This window comes from Staurois parvus, unplaced genomic scaffold (genome assembly GCF_062004578.1).
Source record: "Staurois parvus isolate SC_StPar_1 unplaced genomic scaffold, SC_StPar_1.0 ptg000527l, whole genome shotgun sequence".
NCBI classification, from domain to species: Eukaryota; Metazoa; Chordata; class Amphibia; order Anura; family Ranidae; genus Staurois; species Staurois parvus.
In genome coordinates this window covers 915358-935172 of record NW_028318323.1, presented here as the reverse complement: position 1 = coordinate 935172, position 19815 = coordinate 915358, and the positions used below count along the sequence as shown (strand labels likewise).

At 45.2% G+C, this 19815-nt stretch overlaps 1 protein-coding gene across 3 annotated transcripts in view; it reads right to left on the bottom strand.

The window, feature by feature from the left end:
* Positions 1–19815, bottom strand: part of COL15A1 (collagen type XV alpha 1 chain) — a 1471644-nt gene that overhangs the window by 760577 nt on the left and 691252 nt on the right. For all 3 annotated transcript variants that reach the window (XM_089690361.1, XM_089690362.1, XM_089690363.1), the window contains one exon: positions 2530–2616. In XM_089690361.1, coding sequence (XP_089546487.1) covers positions 2530–2616 — 87 coding nt within the window. The remainder of the gene's footprint in view (positions 1–2529; positions 2617–19815) is intronic.

The following is a 19815-nucleotide window of genomic DNA, read 5'->3' as shown; positions in this document are numbered from 1 at the left end:
TATCCAGCAAAGAGGCAGTCCAATATCCAGTAAGAGACAGAAAAACAGAGAGAGGGGAAGAAGGTAGAGGGAAAGATGGGGGGGTGCTTGGTGTGCACAATGCTTACAGAACAATTATGGCCACCCCAAGGCTCAGGCAGTGGCCACAAGCACACAGGAGCTAGAGCTGAAGTTGTCAAACAAAACCTGATTTCTTTTTATGAGGGGGTGAGCAAAACCTTCGACAGAGGGGTGGCGGTGGACGTAGTATACTTTTATTTTGCAAAATCATTTGACACAGTTCCTCACATGGCTATATTGTAAGGTAAAGTCTATGGGCTTGGAAAAATCCATATGTAAAAGGATAGAAAACAGGCTAAAAGATCGTATTCAGAGAGTAGTGGTTAATGATTCATACTCTAAATGGTCGGGGGTCATCAGTGGTATACCCCAGGGTTCAGTGTTGGGACCCTTACTTTTTAATATATTTATAAACGATATAGTGTCTGAGATTAAAAATTCCATTTTTGTCTTTGCAGATGACACCAAGCTGTGCAGTGGAATAACGTCCTTACAGGATGTCTTCAACTTAAAAGCTGACCTCAATGCACTATTTAATTGGGCAACTATGTGGCAAATGAGATTTAATGTTGATAAATGTAAGGTTATGCACTTGGGGGTTAAGAATATGCATGCATCATACATACTGGGGGGGGGGGGGTACAACTAGGGGAATCAATGGTGCAGAAGGATCTGGGGGTTCTGGTAGATCAAAAGCTTAAATGGCATGCAATGCCAAGCTGTGGCTTCTAAAGCAAGCAAAATCCTCTCTTGTATTTAAAGAGGTATAGACTCCAGAGAGAGATATATCATATTACCCCTGTACAAATCATTAGTAAAACCTCATCTGGAATATGCAGTTCACTTTTGGGCACCAATTCACAAAGAGAACATTGGGGAACTTGAGAAAGTACAGAGAAGGGCAATTAAACTGATACGAGGAATGGAGGAGCTCAGCTATGAGGAAAGATTAGAGGAACTAAATTTATTCTCTCTTGAGAAGAAGAGATTAAGGGGGATATGATCAACATGTATAAATACATCAGTGGTTCATATAGTGAACTTGGTGTAGAGCTATTCACTCTGAGGTCATCACAGAGGACAAGGGGGCACTCTATACGTCTGGAGGAAAAGAAATGTAATCTCCAAACACGGAAAGGTTTCTTCAAAGTGAGAGCTTTGAAAATGTGGAATAGACTCCCTCAAGAGTTGGTTCTGGCCAGCTCAGTGGATTGCTTCAAAAAAGGCCTGGATTATTTCTTAGATACACAGAATATAACTGGATACTAACATTTATAGGTAAAGTTGATCCAGGGAATATCCAGTTGCCTCTCGGGGGGATCAGGAAGGAATTTTTTTCACAGCAGGTGCAAATTGGATCATGCTTTGCTGTTTTTTTTGCCTTGCTCTGGATCAACTGTGGGTATAGGATTATAACTGTTTTTTTTCTATGGTTGAACTGGATGGACTTTTGTCTTTTTTCAGCCAGACTAACTATGTAAGTTCTGCCCATGCCCACACAACCCCTTTCACAGGAAAGACTTTTTACGGACAGGAGAAATCGGTGTTTTTTTATACACTGGTCATGAAAATATGGAGGGGTGGCAACGCACATACAAACATTTACTTTTCAGGCAAGTGAATCCCTTTGAAGGCATAGCTGGTTTGTATCTCAAATCTCTTCAGTTCCCCCTGTCCCTACTCCTTCTGGCAATAAATCATGGGGGCAGCAGTGCTGAGAGTGGCATGTCAGGTTGTGCCTTTTCTAATTCCACACTCCTGACATCTACACAGAAACAATATGTTGGCCACCCAAACCACTGCAGCAGAAACATGGGAAGCTGCAGTCACAGCACCTGGAAAGATGTGTGGATGCCCGGAGCTAGTGGCACCCATATCTGGCATGGGTCCTGAAAATGAGGAGTGCGCTGGAGGTGGGAGAAGCAAGACCAATGGTTGTGCTTGGATTCTAGAGCAGTGATTCTCAACCTGTGGAAGTTCAAGACCCACATTTGTCCTTAGTCATTAAGTTGCGACCCAAAAATAATGTAATTTACGAAACATTATAATTTATTCCACAAAACAACTTGTGCAGTATTCTATAATGTATATGCACTTTTTAAATAGTAAATAAACATCTTCCTTCCAAAATGGATAGTGCAGTAATCACAGCGCTAGTGAAAATGAAAGTGCTGTTGAGGGAAAAAAACAAATAAAATAAACGGTAATTAAAACATATGACATAATTAGAACTAATGGGAAAACTGGGGATGTTTCTTGCTGTTGATAAGTGTCTCAAAGTCTGGGGTGATGGTAGGGGCATTAAAGAGGCCTGGGGGGTACTTGCCCCACGGCCCAGTCCACCCCTTGTCACGACCCATTACTTGAGAAACACTGTTCTAGAACATACTCTGTTCAACAAGATCTAAATATGATATATGAATTTTATTCCCTAAATGTGAGAACACTCAAAGAGAAAATTGTGCTTACATTTTCCTTTGCTCTGCTGATAGAACCAGGTGGGCCAGGTGGTCCTGGAGGACCTGGAGGTCCCTGAAGTCCATTGCTTTGATCACCCTAGAAAAATACAATCCAGTTTAATATTGAGAAAATAGAAGAATCCACTTCAATAAGCAGCAAAGCAAATCCAGCAGGGATGACCTTAACTGGATTGTTTTCAGTCATTTTGATAGATAATAATGCCAATAGTTTGCCATTTGTACTTTTCTTGTTCAAACAATTTTATTAACAATAAACAGGGATGACACAAACAAGGAGACATTGTTAATACATATTAGGCATTGATGTGACAGTAGGGTACAATAAAATGAATGAGGGTCAAGGCATTAACGCCTTTACAGTTCTAACGGAAATAGGTAAATAGAAATCAATGACAGAATGCAAGATGGTATCAGTCAATCATTGTAATGTCTCCCAAGTGCATTAAAGAAATAGGGGGAATTCTGGAGGGGGTCAGACAGGGGAGGAAGGGGGGGAAGGGGAAGAAGAACAACAACTATGACTCCATGAATATTCATCAAGTTCACACCAGCCTCTACGCACGAGGGGTTATGTACCATATCCTTGTCGTACAGTACTGAACTCAAGGGAGAAGCAGTGACTCGTCAAAGTTAGACGGAAGGAAATGCTCTACCCAAGGGCTCCATATGCGCAGGAATTTAGGGATCGTGTCAAGAACTGTGGCTTCCACCTTTGCGTGTATCATGGCTTGAGTTATTCTGGTTTTGACAGCCGCGACACTAAGAGTAGGGGATTTCCAAGACTTTGCTATAACCTGTTTAGCCGCTGTCGTGACTTGCATAAACAGCTTAAATTGCGAGTTGGAGATGCCAGAAGGGCATTGGTTGAGTAGGGCTGTCGTTGGGTCTGGCTGTATAGTGATAGTGCTAAATGTAGATATCATGGTAAAAATTTCATCCCAAAAGGTACGGGCTACAGGACAGTCCCACCATAAATGGTAATGTGTTCCCAGATCCACACAGCCTCTGAAACAGTTGGGCGAGTAATTAGGGGTAAATTTTGCGATTCTTGCTGGGACCAAGTACCAGCGGGTTAGAACTTTATAATTCGTTTCCAATGCTACAACGTTCTGCGAGGACGATTTTGTGTTGGCCCAAATGTGGTCCCAATCAGACGGGTCGAATTTCTTACCTAGATCCACTTCCCATTTATGGGTATATAGAGGGGGGGACGTGGTGGTCGAAGTGGCGCAGAGTGAGTATAAGCAGGAGATAAGCCCACGTCTATGAGGGTCTTTGCAACACGCTCGTTCAAAGAGAGACATGGTGTCTGGCCGATTGGTTATTGTAGCGTATGGTGCGTAAAAGTGTTGTAGCTGCAAGTATCTAAATATCTCAGAGGCCGGGAGGCTATGCGTTTCCCGCAGCGAGGCAAAGGATTTAAACTTATTCCTCTGTAGGAAGTGATGCGTATGGAGCAAATTAGCGGAGGACCAGGCTTTGAATAAACAAGGTGTCTGCCACGCTGGGGGAAAAGCTGGGTTTCGTAGAAACGAGAGCATAGGATTATGTAGTGATTGGAGGAGGTAACGGGTTTTCAATTTATCCCATAAGGATAAAAAATGAGAAGTTATGGGGTTGGTTATAGAGCGGCGGTCTATCGGCCTCAACCAAAGTAGGTTAGCGGTGGATAGGGGATCGCATTCTATTGATTCAAGCGCAACCCATTGAGGGATTTCAAAGGTTGCATGATACTTAGGTAATTGGGCTAAATGCGCTGATTGGTAACATTTGCTGATGTCGGGTAGGCCTAGACCTCCAGCAAGCTTAGGGCGGTATAGGGTGGAGCGGGGTATACGAGGGCGAGTATTGCCCCATACATAGGAAAAAATGCGACGCTGCAGTGTGCGGAGGTAATGAGGGGGGACTGGGAATGGAAGGACTCTAAACGGATATAGAATTTTTGGGAGGATTGACATCTTGATAACTGCTATTCTGCCTAGCCATGCGAGGGGGAGGGAAGACCATTTGGACATAAGGGCAGAGAGATGGTTTAGCATCGGAAGATAGTTAGCTGCGTAAAGGTCTGATAATCCAGAAGTCAGTTTGATTCCCAAGAAAGGGATATGACACTGTGACCAAGGGAATGGTAAAATCTGTTTCAGATGCGTCAACTCTTTAGGGGGGAGAGAAATGTTGAGTGCTGTAGATTTATTTGGGTTTATTATTAGACCAGAAAGCGCGCCAAACGCCTCGAGAAGCCGGAGTAGGGAGGGTGAAGAAGTCAACGGTGACGTGAGAAAGAGCAGGACGTCATCTGCAAAGAGATATAGCTTATGGTGTGTGCCCCCAATTTCGAGTCCCCTGACTTCCGGATTAGCTCTAATTAAGAGGGCTAGGGGCTCTATAGCCAGAGCAAACAGCAAGGGGGACAGAGGGCAGCCCTGTCTCGTGCCTCTGGAGATCGGGAACTGAGCTGACCTGTGCCCCAGATACCTAATTCTGGCTGAAGGTTCTCGATACAGCGAGAAGATCCAGGTTAAGAAATGTGGGCCAAAACCCCACCGATGCAAAATATAATCGAGGTACGGCCATGAGACTGTATCAAATGCTTTCCGGATATCTAGGGACAGGAAATATGCGGGAATATTACGGGATCTTGCTAAGTTTGCCAAAAGGGATGCACGTCTGATGTTATCTCCCGCTTGTCTAGTCGGGATAAAGCCCACTTGGTCATTATGAATTAAAGAGCCAATATACAGGTTAAGACGTGAAGAAAGGACTTTTGCTAGCAGTTTGATGTCAATGTTGAGGAGAGAGATTGGCCTATAGTTGGACCACTGCGTGTCATCAGAATTCGGCTTTGGGATCATTGAAATGTTCGCTTGCACTGTTTCATGGTTGAAGGTTTGGCCAGATAGTAAAGCGTTAAAAGCATTAGTGAGGATAGGTGTAAGGAGATGAGCAAATTTTTTATAGTAAGTGGCTGAGAAGCCATCTGGCCCTGGGCGTTTACGTAGCTTTAGACTTTTAATAGCGTCTAAGGTTTCGGCTTGGGAGATGGGTCTTTCAAGTGCCGCTAACTGGCACTCTGAGAGTTTCGGGAAAGAAATGGAAGTTAAAAGGGTATCAGCCTGTGTGGGGTCGAAAGGTGTGGAAGAGGAGTAAAGTTGTGACAAGTGTTTATGGAACGTCTGTAGGATGTGTTCTGGGTTACTAGTGAGGTTGCCAGAGGAGGTGCGTATCCTGATAGGTTTAGTGAGCTGGTCGAGCCTGCGAAGTGAAAGAGCCAGGAATGTGTTGGGTTTATTTGCCCTAGTATAGTATTTGTGCCTAGATCTACGGAGTGAGAGTTCCGCTTGGTCTGTGAGAAAAAGATCTAGGGCTAATCTAGATCTCTCCAGGGTTTCACAATTGGCAGGCGTGGGAGCCGTCTGGAAGGTTTGATGAGAACGATCATAAGTCTGCTCCAGTAGAAGACGTTGCTGCCTTTTGGTTTTATTTAAGAAGGATGCTTTGCTAATGCAAAACCCTCGTAATACCGGTTTGTGTGCTTCCCATAACAAGAGAGGGGAAATATCAGGTGATTGATTGAGAGAGAAGTAGTCTTTAAGGGCTGCTTCTATTTCTAGACAGTGAGCTGGGTTTACAAGCAGGTTATCATTAATGATCCAAGAGGATTCAGCGGGGGATGAGGCCAACGAGGCCATAGATGTGAACACGGCGCAATGGTCAGACCAGGGAATGGGAATTATTTCAGAGGTCAAAAGCCGAGGGGAAGAGGCAGTGGTGACAAAAATATGATCTATCCTAGAGAATGACCGGTGGGGGTGAGAATAGAAGGTGTATTGGCGTTTGGTCGGGTTAAGTTCTCGCCATGAGTCTATCAAAGAATAACGTTGTAGTATGGATTGGAAGGTTTGTTTAGAAGCAGGGATAGGAGATAGTTGAGGAGATTTGTCGAGAAAGGGATATATTACATTGTTAGAGTCTCCGCTAACAATTAAAGTTCCGCTTTTATGATGGTCTATAACCGAGAGTATGTGTGAAAGGAATGGTAAAGAATCTTGGTTTGGGGCGTAGTATGCAACAATGGTGATATCTACATCGAGGAGTTGCCCTACTAACAGGAGGTAACAACCTTCTGGGTCTTTGATTTCGGTGCATGGCACGAAAGGTGTTGTTCGATGGAAGGCGATCAGTACCCCCCTTCGTTTGGCAGTGGCAGAGGCCGTGTAGACCTGAGGATATCGAGGACCAAAAAACTTAGGAGTGGAGTTGGAAGTGAAGTGTGTTTCCTGAAGACAGACCACGTGGGCTTTAAGTGTAGCAAAGGTTCGGAAAGCCTTATTACGTTTCTGCGGGATATTGAGGCCCTGAACATTCAGGGTAAGGACATTTAACGAGCCCATGGGGAAAGCGCATAGTGGATTGAATAGCATGGCACCACCGCCCAGGGTGAAGCCTGACGATTACTGCGGAGGATAGGATTGTTGCGGAGTATGTTAAGCAAAGTCATGGAGTCATGTTGGAGGGAGGGAAGAGGAGTACGGTAGGAGAGAGGTAACAGGAAAGAAAGGGTGTAAGAGGCCATTTAAGGCCTAAAAGGTGGGCTCCCAAGGACACCCTGAGTCAGGGTGGGCTAGGGAGCAATAGTAGCCCAAGTGTTGTTAAATAGCCAATAACACAGGGGCTAAGGTGGAGTGTGCAGGTACGCGGACCGTAAGGATGACAGCAATGTGATTACCAAATGGTGGCAAGGTCCCGGCAGAAAAAACAGGTATATTAAAAAGAGAAAAACATCCGATAAAATCAGGGAATCCTAGACTCATACGGCACTAGTGGTGCTAGTGAAACCTCATGGGTGTAGGGGTATGGCATCGCATGCCGTCAAAGCCTAGGCTCCCAGATGTAAACTATTATAAAACCCAGGAGGGGGGGTTGCAGAACAGACCTCATGTTGTGAGGCAACCAAGATTTAACATGTAGAGGGAGAGAGAATACTAACGGTGCTAACCATAGTGACAATCAAAAGAGTATATCGCATGGTGTGTGCGATACAAAATAAGGGGGGGAAAAAAAAGGAATAAACATGGGACAGAGTTCAGTCCATGGTGTCTTGTGAGGTTAGGCCCGGAGATGAAAAACGCCCTCTCTTGTGGAAGTTGGATTGACCGTCAGTTGCACGCGTGGGGAAGGACTTCCGTGGCGAGCTGGATGTGGACCTCCGCTTGGCGCTCTCTGAAGGCGTCGCTGGGGGATGTAGTTGCAGGGTCCGCAGGGTGTCTATAAGGTCCTCAGGTGTCTTGCAGGTGTAATCTCGGGACTGGTGTCGGAATCGCACTGCAAAAGGGAAACTCCACCTATATTGTATTGCATGTTGTTGAAGTACTTGTAGGTGAGGTTTCATAGCTCTGCGTTTGGCGATGGTTGTGTGGCATAGATCCTGGAATAGTTGGTAGGTATGACCTTGGAACTGTAGAGATTCTGCGTTACGGGCAGCTTGTAGAAGTTGCTCCTTGGTACGGAAAAAGTGAAGCTTGGCTATAATGTCACGTGGCGGACCGTCGTTGCGTCGTGGTGCTAACGCCCTGTGGACTCTGTCTAATTACAATCTATCGATTGGGATAGCTGGGGCAAGCTCTTGGAACAGAGCTGTTATTGTCGATTGTACATCAACGATCGTTTCTGGAAGGCCCCGGACACGTAGATTTGAGCGCCGTGCTCGGTTTTCAAAGTCCTCTAGCCGTGTCAATAGAGTTGCGTTTTCGTCACGCAGGAGATCAAGGTCATCTGTATGTGTCTGAAGTGAGACGTCAAGACCATCCACCCTCTGTTCTAGGTCCGCAGTGCGCTGTCCCAGTTCACGGATTTCCCTAGATAGTGTGGCAGTGATGCGGTCTGAGGTTTGCTTCAAAGCCTTGTGTAGCATTTTTTCAAAGCGTGATAACAGGTCTAGGGGTGTAAGGTCAGGCGTTAGGGCTTGTATATGGACATCTGGTTCAAGGTCAGACTCACCCTCAGACGTGCAGGGATGGCTGGGCTGCGGATCCTGCAGGGCTGCATATGCTCCTGCTGCCTGCTTGCTTCCACGTGCTGGGGCGGTGGCCATCTTTGTGGAGGCCTTTGCCAGGGCCTCCTTAATAGTTTTGGTGGATGGGGGGACCTGGTGCCGGGGTGCCCCTTTGACCATAGTGCTGCTTATATTGGGGGGGGCTGTTATTCCAATCTCAGCCCCCCTGTTCTCTCTCTTCTCTCCCCTGGTTCTAAGTGAGAGGGTAGTGGTGGGCGGGCCTATGGACGGCTCGCTGCAGGGACGGAGTCCTCTGTCGGATTCCTCCGACTCACCGCAGAGGAACCGTCGCTGCCGAGGGCGGATCGGACCCTGGGAGGATCACCACGGGGACCGGGTCCCCTCCTGGTATATTGCGGGCCGGGACCCACTGCTTCAAGGCGCTGTCACCCGACGGGGAGACGGAGCCTCAGCGGGACATGTCTTTCCCGCCGGCCGCGCATGCTCACTCCTGCCATTTGTATTTTTTCTGATTGTGTATGTTATTCAGTGCTGAGATTACACTTCTTTCCAAGAGCCTTTTTTAAGCAGCACATCTCTGCAGTTTTGGATGTTCTCAGCAGGCATTTTGCTGGACTGTAAATGATTTTATGCAAGTAATCCATACTCTGTTTCTCCAAAATGGTTGTTTGAGAGAATGAAAGCTGATGCAGTTGGATGGGGCTGGATGTTGCACCAAGCGGTACTAATGTTTAGGGCAGTATGCACCTAGGGACAAATGCCTGGAATTCAGATTGCTTGCATTCCAGGCATTTGTCTCTGGGTACATACTGCCTTAAACATCTATACCAATCATTGCATCATCCAGCCCCAGAAGCTTTCAGCCTCTCATCGAGTTATAGGCCTCATGCACACAGGGCATTTAGCACTGGTGCATAAGACTCTGGCATCTAGGTGGGGGTGAAAAACATAGGCACACAGCCCAGCCCCACTGCCAGATGCCTGTAAAACTCTATGAGAGGCTGAAGACTGTTGCGGCAGGACGGGGTTTGATGGTGCACCAAGTGCTTCTAATACTTAGGGTGGGCAGTAAGTGCCCAAAAACTGTTTGCATTCTGGGCATTTGCCTCCAGGTGCAACCACAGCAGCTCTCAGCCCCTCATAAAATTTTACAGGCTGCTGGCAGTTGGGCTGGGCTGTGCACTTTTACCTTCCGGCCACAACTGAACACTGGAATCTCAGGCACCAAGCTAAACACCCAGTGTGCATGAAAACTTACCATTTAGTTTGTACTTATTTAATGTTTCTATGTAAAAAGAAAATCCCATAGAAAAATGAGAATAATAATAATGGTAAAAAGCAAACATTTACAATACCTTTTAATACAGTTTGATTAAACAGGTTGGCAAAAATGGTAGCGTGGTGGTTCAAGATAAATCAGATTATATTAGAGAAGCAAGGAGATTTTTGACTTGCACTACATATAAACCTGTGTCTACGTAAAGACTCCTCTGTAACAATAAGAAAGGAACTAATAAGCATATAATAATATCATACATAAACCTGAAAGAAAAAAGAAGAAAATAAATGTCTTTATAGGCAATTAGTTAGCATCCCTTACTCCTAAGTCACTGATTGCTGCCATAAGTCGCTGATTGCTGCCATAAGTCGCTGATCGCAGCTATTATTAGTATTAAAAAAAAATCCAGCATCTATACCACCATTTGTAACTTTCACGTAAGCCATTTAATTTACATGTGTTGGGATTTTTTTTTAGCAAAGACCTGTTGCAGAATACATTTTGGCAGAAATTTATAACTAAATTTGATTTTAAAAATTTTTTAGTGGACATGTTTTATAGCAAAAAGTCCAAAATATAATTTTTTTCCTCAAAATTTTTTTTTTATAGCACAAAAAATAAAAACCGCACAGGCGATCAAATACCACCAAAAGAAAGCTCAATTCATGGGGAAAAAAAGGACGTAAATTTCATTTTAGTGCAGCGTTGCATGACCGCGCAATTGTCAGTTAAAGTAATGAAGCGCCGTAACACAAGCAACTTCTTTAACCGCTTCCTGACTGCCCTATAGCAGTATTTCTGCTATAGGGCAGCACGGGTGCACAAAATCACATATATATACATGATTCGCGTCAACTCTTTAGGGGGGAGAGAAATGTTGAGTGCTGTAGATTTATTTGGGTTTATTATTAGACCAGAAAGCGCGCCAAACGCCTCGAGAAGCCGGAGTAGGGAGGGTGAAGAAGTCAACGGTGACGTGAGAAAGAGCAGGACGTCATCTGCAAAGAGATATAGCTTATGGTGTGTGCCCCCAATTTCGAGTCCCCTGACTTCCGGATTAGCTCTAATTAAGAGGGCTAGGGGCTCTATAGCCAGAGCAAACAGCAAGGGGGACAGAGGGCAGCCCTGTCTCGTGCCTCTGGAGATCGGGAACTGAGCTGACCTGTGCCCCAGATACCTAATTCTGGCTGAAGGTTCTCGATACAGCGAGAAGATCCAGGTTAAGAAATGTGGGCCAAAACCCCACCGATGCAAAATATAATCGAGGTACGGCCATGAGACTGTATCAAATGCTTTCCGGATATCTAGGGACAGGAAATATGCGGGAATATTACGGGATCTTGCTAAGTTTGCCAAAAGGGATGCACGTCTGATGTTATCTCCCGCTTGTCTAGTCGGGATAAAGCCCACTTGGTCATTATGAATTAAAGAGCCAATATACAGGTTAAGACGTGAAGAAAGGACTTTTGCTAGCAGTTTGATGTCAATGTTGAGGAGAGAGATTGGCCTATAGTTGGACCACTGCGTGTCATCAGAATTCGGCTTTGGGATCATTGAAATGTTCGCTTGCACTGTTTCATGGTTGAAGGTTTGGCCAGATAGTAAAGCGTTAAAAGCATTAGTGAGGATAGGTGTAAGGAGATGAGCAAATTTTTTATAGTAAGTGGCTGAGAAGCCATCTGGCCCTGGGCGTTTACGTAGCTTTAGACTTTTAATAGCGTCTAAGGTTTCGGCTTGGGAGATGGGTCTTTCAAGTGCCGCTAACTGGCACTCTGAGAGTTTCGGGAAAGAAATGGAAGTTAAAAGGGTATCAGCCTGTGTGGGGTCGAAAGGTGTGGAAGAGGAGTAAAGTTGTGACAAGTGTTTATGGAACGTCTGTAGGATGTGTTCTGGGTTACTAGTGAGGTTGCCAGAGGAGGTGCGTATCCTGATAGGTTTAGTGAGCTGGTCGAGCCTGCGAAGTGAAAGAGCCAGGAATGTGTTGGGTTTATTTGCCCTAGTATAGTATTTGTGCCTAGATCTACGGAGTGAGAGTTCCGCTTGGTCTGTGAGAAAAAGATCTAGGGCTAATCTAGATCTCTCCAGGGTTTCACAATTGGCAGGCGTGGGAGCCGTCTGGAAGGTTTGATGAGAACGATCATAAGTCTGCTCCAGTAGAAGACGTTGCTGCCTTTTGGTTTTATTTAAGAAGGATGCTTTGCTAATGCAAAACCCTCGTAATACCGGTTTGTGTGCTTCCCATAACAAGAGAGGGGAAATATCAGGTGATTGATTGAGAGAGAAGTAGTCTTTAAGGGCTGCTTCTATTTCTAGACAGTGAGCTGGGTTTACAAGCAGGTTATCATTAATGATCCAAGAGGATTCAGCGGGGGATGAGGCCAACGAGGCCATAGATGTGAACACGGCGCAATGGTCAGACCAGGGAATGGGAATTATTTCAGAGGTCAAAAGCCGAGGGGAAGAGGCAGTGGTGACAAAAATATGATCTATCCTAGAGAATGACCGGTGGGGGTGAGAATAGAAGGTGTATTGGCGTTTGGTCGGGTTAAGTTCTCGCCATGAGTCTATCAAAGAATAACGTTGTAGTATGGATTGGAAGGTTTGTTTAGAAGCAGGGATAGGAGATAGTTGAGGAGATTTGTCGAGAAAGGGATATATTACATTGTTAGAGTCTCCGCTAACAATTAAAGTTCCGCGTTTATGATGGTCTATAACCGAGAGTATGTGTGAAAGGAATGGTAAAGAATCTTGGTTTGGGGCGTAGTATGCAACAATGGTGATATCTACATCGAGGAGTTGCCCTACTAACAGGAGGTAACAACCTTCTGGGTCTTTGATTTCGGTGCATGGCACGAAAGGTGTTGTTCGATGGAAGGCGATCAGTACCCCCCTTCGTTTGGCAGTGGCAGAGGCCGTGTAGACCTGAGGATATCGAGGACCAAAAAACTTAGGAGTGGAGTTGGAAGTGAAGTGTGTTTCCTGAAGACAGACCACGTGGGCTTTAAGTGTAGCAAAGGTTCGGAAAGCCTTATTACGTTTCTGCGGGATATTGAGGCCCTGAACATTCAGGGTAAGGACATTTAACGAGCCCATGGGGAAAGCGCATAGTGGATTGAATAGCATGGCACCACCGCCCAGGGTGAAGCCTGACGATTACTGCGGAGGATAGGATTGTTGCGGAGTATGTTAAGCAAAGTCATGGAGTCATGTTGGAGGGAGGGAAGAGGAGTACGGTAGGAGAGAGGTAACAGGAAAGAAAGGGTGTAAGAGGCCATTTAAGGCCTAAAAGGTGGGCTCCCAAGGACACCCTGAGTCAGGGTGGGCTAGGGAGCAATAGTAGCCCAAGTGTTGTTAAATAGCCAATAACACAGGGGCTAAGGTGGAGTGTGCAGGTACGCGGACCGTAAGGATGACAGCAATGTGATTACCAAATGGTGGCAAGGTCCCGGCAGAAAAAACAGGTATATTAAAAAGAGAAAAACATCCGATAAAATCAGGGAATCCTAGACTCATACGGCACTAGTGGTGCTAGTGAAACCTCATGGGTGTAGGGGTATGGCATCGCATGCCGTCAAAGCCTAGGCTCCCAGATGTAAACTATTATAAAACCCAGGAGGGGGGGTTGCAGAACAGACCTCATGTTGTGAGGCAACCAAGATTTAACATGTAGAGGGAGAGAGAATACTAACGGTGCTAACCATAGTGACAATCAAAAGAGTATATCGCATGGTGTGTGCGATACAAAATAAGGGGGGGGAAAAAAAGGAATAAACATGGGACAGAGTTCAGTCCATGGTGTCTTGTGAGGTTAGGCCCGGAGATGAAAAACGCCCTCTCTTGTGGAAGTTGGATTGACCGTCAGTTGCACGCGTGGGGAAGGACTTCCGTGGCGAGCTGGATGTGGACCTCCGCTTGGCGCTCTCTGAAGGCGTCGCTGGGGGATGTAGTTGCAGGGTCCGCAGGGTGTCTATAAGGTCCTCAGGTGTCTTGCAGGTGTAATCTCGGGACTGGTGTCGGAATCGCACTGCAAAAGGGAAACTCCACCTATATTGTATTGCATGTTGTTGAAGTACTTGTAGGTGAGGTTTCATAGCTCTGCGTTTGGCGATGGTTGTGTGGCATAGATCCTGGAATAGTTGGTAGGTATGACCTTGGAACTGTAGAGATTCTGCGTTACGGGCAGCTTGTAGAAGTTGCTCCTTGGTACGGAAAAAGTGAAGCTTGGCTATAATGTCACGTGGCGGACCGTCGTTGCGTCGTGGTGCTAACGCCCTGTGGACTCTGTCTAATTACAATCTATCGATTGGGATAGCTGGGGCAAGCTCTTGGAACAGAGCTGTTATTGTCGATTGTACATCAACGATCGTTTCTGGAAGGCCCCGGACACGTAGATTTGAGCGCCGTGCTCGGTTTTCAAAGTCCTCTAGCCGTGTCAATAGAGTTGCGTTTTCGTCACGCAGGAGATCAAGGTCATCTGTATGTGTCTGAAGTGAGACGTCAAGACCATCCACCCTCTGTTCTAGGTCCGCAGTGCGCTGTCCCAGTTCACGGATTTCCCTAGATAGTGTGGCAGTGATGCGGTCTGAGGTTTGCTTCAAAGCCTTGTGTAGCATTTTTTCAAAGCGTGATAACAGGTCTAGGGGTGTAAGGTCAGGCGTTAGGGCTTGTATATGGACATCTGGTTCAAGGTCAGACTCACCCTCAGACGTGCAGGGATGGCTGGGCTGCGGATCCTGCAGGGCTGCATATGCTCCTGCTGCCTGCTTGCTTCCACGTGCTGGGGCGGTGGCCATCTTTGTGGAGGCCTTTGCCAGGGCCTCCTTAATAGTTTTGGTGGATGGGGGGACCTGGTGCCGGGGTGCCCCTTTGACCATAGTGCTGCTTATATTGGGGGGGGCTGTTATTCCAATCTCAGCCCCCCTGTTCTCTCTCTTCTCTCCCCTGGTTCTAAGTGAGAGGGTAGTGGTGGGCGGGCCTATGGACGGCTCGCTGCAGGGACGGAGTCCTCTGTCGGATTCCTCCGACTCACCGCAGAGGAACCGTCGCTGCCGAGGGCGGATCGGACCCTGGGAGGATCACCACGGGGACCGGGTCCCCTCCTGGTATATTGCGGGCCGGGACCCACTGCTTCAAGGCGCTGTCACCCGACGGGGAGACGGAGCCTCAGCGGGACATGTCTTTCCCGCCGGCCGCGCATGCTCACTCCTGCCATTTGTATTTTTTCTGATTGTGTATGTTATTCAGTGCTGAGATTACACTTCTTTCCAAGAGCCTTTTTTAAGCAGCACATCTCTGCAGTTTTGGATGTTCTCAGCAGGCATTTTGCTGGACTGTAAATGATTTTATGCAAGTAATCCATACTCTGTTTCTCCAAAATGGTTGTTTGAGAGAATGAAAGCTGATGCAGTTGGATGGGGCTGGATGTTGCACCAAGCGGTACTAATGTTTAGGGCAGTATGCACCTAGGGACAAATGCCTGGAATTCAGATTGCTTGCATTCCAGGCATTTGTCTCTGGGTACATACTGCCTTAAACATCTATACCAATCATTGCATCATCCAGCCCCAGAAGCTTTCAGCCTCTCATCGAGTTATAGGCCTCATGCACACAGGGCATTTAGCACTGGTGCATAAGACTCTGGCATCTAGGTGGGGGTGAAAAACATAGGCACACAGCCCAGCCCCACTGCCAGATGCCTGTAAAACTCTATGAGAGGCTGAAGACTGTTGCGGCAGGACGGGGTTTGATGGTGCACCAAGTGCTTCTAATACTTAGGGTGGGCAGTAAGTGCCCAAAAACTGTTTGCATTCTGGGCATTTGCCTCCAGGTGCAACCACAGCAGCTCTCAGCCCCTCATAAAATTTTACAGGCTGCTGGCAGTTGGGCTGGGCTGTGCACTTTTACCTTCCGGCCACAACTGAACACTGGAATCTCAGGCACCAAGCTAAACACCCAGTGTGCATGAAAACTTACCATTTAGTTTGTACTTATTTAATGTTTCTATGTAAAAAGAAAATCCCATAGAAAAATGAGAATAATAATAATGGTAAAAAGCAAACATTTACAATACCTTTTAATACAGTTTGATTAAACAGGTTGGCAAAAATGGTAGCGTGGTGGTTCAAGATAAATCAGATTATATTAGAGAAGCAAGGAGATTTTTGACTTGCACTACATATAAACCTGTGTCTACGTAAAGACTCCTCTGTAACAATAAGAAAGGAACTAATAAGCATATAATAATATCATACATAAACCTGAAAGAAAAAAGAAGAAAATAAATGTCTTTATAGGCAATTAGTTAGCATCCCTTACTCCTAAGTCACTGATTGCTGCCATAAGTCGCTGATTGCTGCCATAAGTCGCTGATCGCAGCTATTATTAGTATTAAAAAAAAATCCAGCATCTATACCACCATTTGTAACTTTCACGTAAGCCATTTAATTTACATGTGTTGGGATTTTTTTTTTAGCAAAGACCTGTTGCAGAATACATTTTGGCAGAAATTTATAACTAAATTTGATTTTAAAAATTTTTTAGTGGACATGTTTTATAGCAAAAAGTCCAAAATATAATTTTTTTCCTCAAAATTTTTTTTTTATAGCACAAAAAATAAAAACCGCACAGGCGATCAAATACCACCAAAAGAAAGCTCAATTCATGGGGAAAAAAAGGACGTAAATTTCATTTTAGTGCAGCGTTGCATGACCGCGCAATTGTCAGTTAAAGTAATGAAGCGCCGTAACACAAGCAACTTCTTTAACCGCTTCCTGACTGCCCTATAGCAGTATTTCTGCTATAGGGCAGCACGGGTGCACAAAATCACATATATATACATGATTCGCGCTCCCGTGGTTTTCATGCCCCTCCCAGATGGCGTCAGATTGCCCGTTAGTACACCAGTAATCACATTTAATCCCCTGATTGCCAGGAACACACTCATACACAATAAACCTCCATTGCTAGTATAGTGTCTGAACAGATCAATATCTTTGATCAGATCAGCACTATACCAGTGTTCACATTAGTATAGTGTCCCCAAAAATGCAGCGTTAGCAGGATCAGCCCTGCCACCTGCCAGCACCTGCGTCTAGTCCCTATGTTTAACCCCCCTTCTCCCCCAGCAAGTGCAGTGTCAGTAGGTCACTGCCACTTGATACATTGCACACAAAACTGCAGTGTTCGCAGCATCAGGCCTGATCTCTGTTAGTACTTGCTGGTAAATTTTGATGACTCTGATATGCAGCAGAGTGCCAGTACTAGTGCCACGCTACCTTTTGGTGAACTGGTGAGCACTAGTGGCCTAGAAAATCCTGGTCTTTCACATACCTCTTAGATTGTAAGCTCCAAGGAGCAGGGCCCTCCTAACCCTCTTGTATTGAACTGTATTGTTGCTGTATTGTCTCCCGTTATATTGTAAAGCGCTGAACAAATTGGTGCTGTATAATAATAATAATTCCAGAACTGCAGTATGACTTGGTGATGTTTTGAGTCCCATAAGTGTAATGCAAGCTGGTGCAGTGGCTAGCACAAGTATTGTCCCGCAGCCACCAAGAATTCGCACACAGACCCGTAGAGCCCCTAGTATCCTTCCGGATGTGCTTGCAAATCCCGATTGGCAGCCCACAAATTCTGCAGCACCCGTACTTCCCCCATTCATTTCCCAACCCGGAATTCAGGTGGAAACAGCAAATTTAACTACTCCCCTTGATTTTTTGGAGCTGTTTTTCACGGAATATCTGTATGCATTGATTGTGGATCAAAGCAATTTATATGCACAACAATTTATCACCGCCAACCCAAATTCAAACCTTGCCAGACCATTTGCATGGAAACTCATTACGGTTTCCTTATTTACATTTTTTTGGACCTTACCCTCAATATGGACATTACTAAAAAAAATGAATTGCAGTTGTATTGGTCTACAGACCCGATTCATCATATGCCGTGTTCTCTGCTGCCATGGCCAGGCATAGATCTGAGAGTATAATGTGTTTTATGCATTTCAATGACAATGCACTCTGTTGTCCTCGAGGTGACCCTGAATTTGACAGGCTCCACAAAATTCAGCCTCTCGCAAATCACCGCCTTGCATTCAAACAATTTCTCCCCAGCAAGCGTGCTGGATATGGGGCCAAGATGTAGAAGACCTGTGAGAGGGTAACAGGCTATACTTATAAGTTTAGAATTTACGAGGGAAAAAGATAGTCACGTGGAGCCCCCCAGATGCCCAGACTACATGGGGATTAGTGGCAAGATAGTTTGGGACTTGGTGTCATCCTTTTTCCACATGGGGTACCACTTATACGTAGACAATTTTTATTCAAGCGTGCCATTATTTAGACATTTGTGCTATCTTGGAACTGGTGCATGTGGCACCGTGTGACCTAATGTGTGCCCACCATTAGAACTGGGTGGATGCAGGGCGGTATATTCTAATGGTGGGCATACCACACAGTTTTTCTGGCAGAGATTTCTTCTCTTTTGTTCATTCAGTCCACAGGCTGCATACAAAAAAAAAGAACATAGCATATATACCCAACAAGTATCAGCGATGCACCGATACATCCCTGGACTTTGAATGGTTATACCTGGATGATGCCTACAGCTGCAGGCATCATCCAGGTATAATTTTTTTCAGCTGGCGATCGGCTTTCATGTAAAAGCAATCCTAGTGTCAAATTAGCTGCAGGATTGCAATCAGCAGGAGATGATGCCCCCCGACCCTGCTGCCTTCAACGACCATCTCGGGCAGTCCTGTGCCATCGGGGGAACCTGAGAATGCAGCCGGTGTTTCTGCCAGCTGACCATAGAGCTGTTTGGAGACCAGAATGGTGCCAATCATCTCTATAGCCTAAGAAATCAGAAGCTACGAGCATTTCATCACTTCAGTTTTGCAGGATATAAACAGCGCCATTTGTAAACTGGGAAAGCATCTGATCACACCGACTTGGTTTGATTAGATAATGTAAGGGCAGAGGAGATATCTAGAGTCTGATAGAACCCAGATTTCTCAAAAAAGAATATATAACAATGCACATTGAAGTTATAGGGGATATTTGCATTCCCTGTGATAGCAGTAAAAGTGATCAAAAAAATGAAAGGGACAGTGTAAAAATAATTAAAAAAATAAAAATAAAAAAAGAAACCTCGCTCCCCATGCACGTGCACACCTGTGTGCGCTAGCATTTACCCTGTGCCGGTATGTAAACAGCAGTTGCACCATGCATGTGAGGTATCGCCGTGAACATCAGATCAAAGGCAGTAATTCTAACACTAGACCTCCTCTGTAAATCTAAAATGGTAGCTTGTAAAGGCTTTTAAAACGTTGCCTATGGATATTAAAAATGTATGCAGTTTGTCGCCATTGCTCGGGGCATGCACAGTTCTAAATCATGTCATGTTTGGTATCTATTTACTTGGCATACCATCTTAATTTATATTTTACCAAATAATTGGACAATATATTGTGTTTTTGTGTATTAAAAGTAAATAAGTGTAATTTTTTTTTTATTTGCTTTTGAAAATAAAATGCTCCACCCCCCCCCCAAAACAACCCCTTTTTGGAAAGTAGACACTTCAAACTGTTTGCTGAGAGGCATGTTGAATCAATGGAAGAATTTATTTTTTACCACAAGTTTTTGGAAAATGACAAAAAAAAAAATATATTTTTTTTTACACAAAATTGGGTATATGTGGAATTACTCCCCAAAATACATTCTGCTACTTCTCCCGAGTATGGGGGTACCACATGTGAGAGACTTTTTGGCAGTCTAGCCAAGTACAGGACCCCAAAATCCAATAAGCACCTTCAGGCTTTTAAAGGGTTTTATTTCCTTATTACACTTCCTGACTACCTATCACGGTTTCGGAGGCCCTGAAATGCCAGGATAGCACCAAACCCCCCCAAATGACCCCTTTTGGAAAGTAGACACCCCAAGGAATTTGATAAGAAGCATGGTGAGTATTTTTCAGATCTCGTT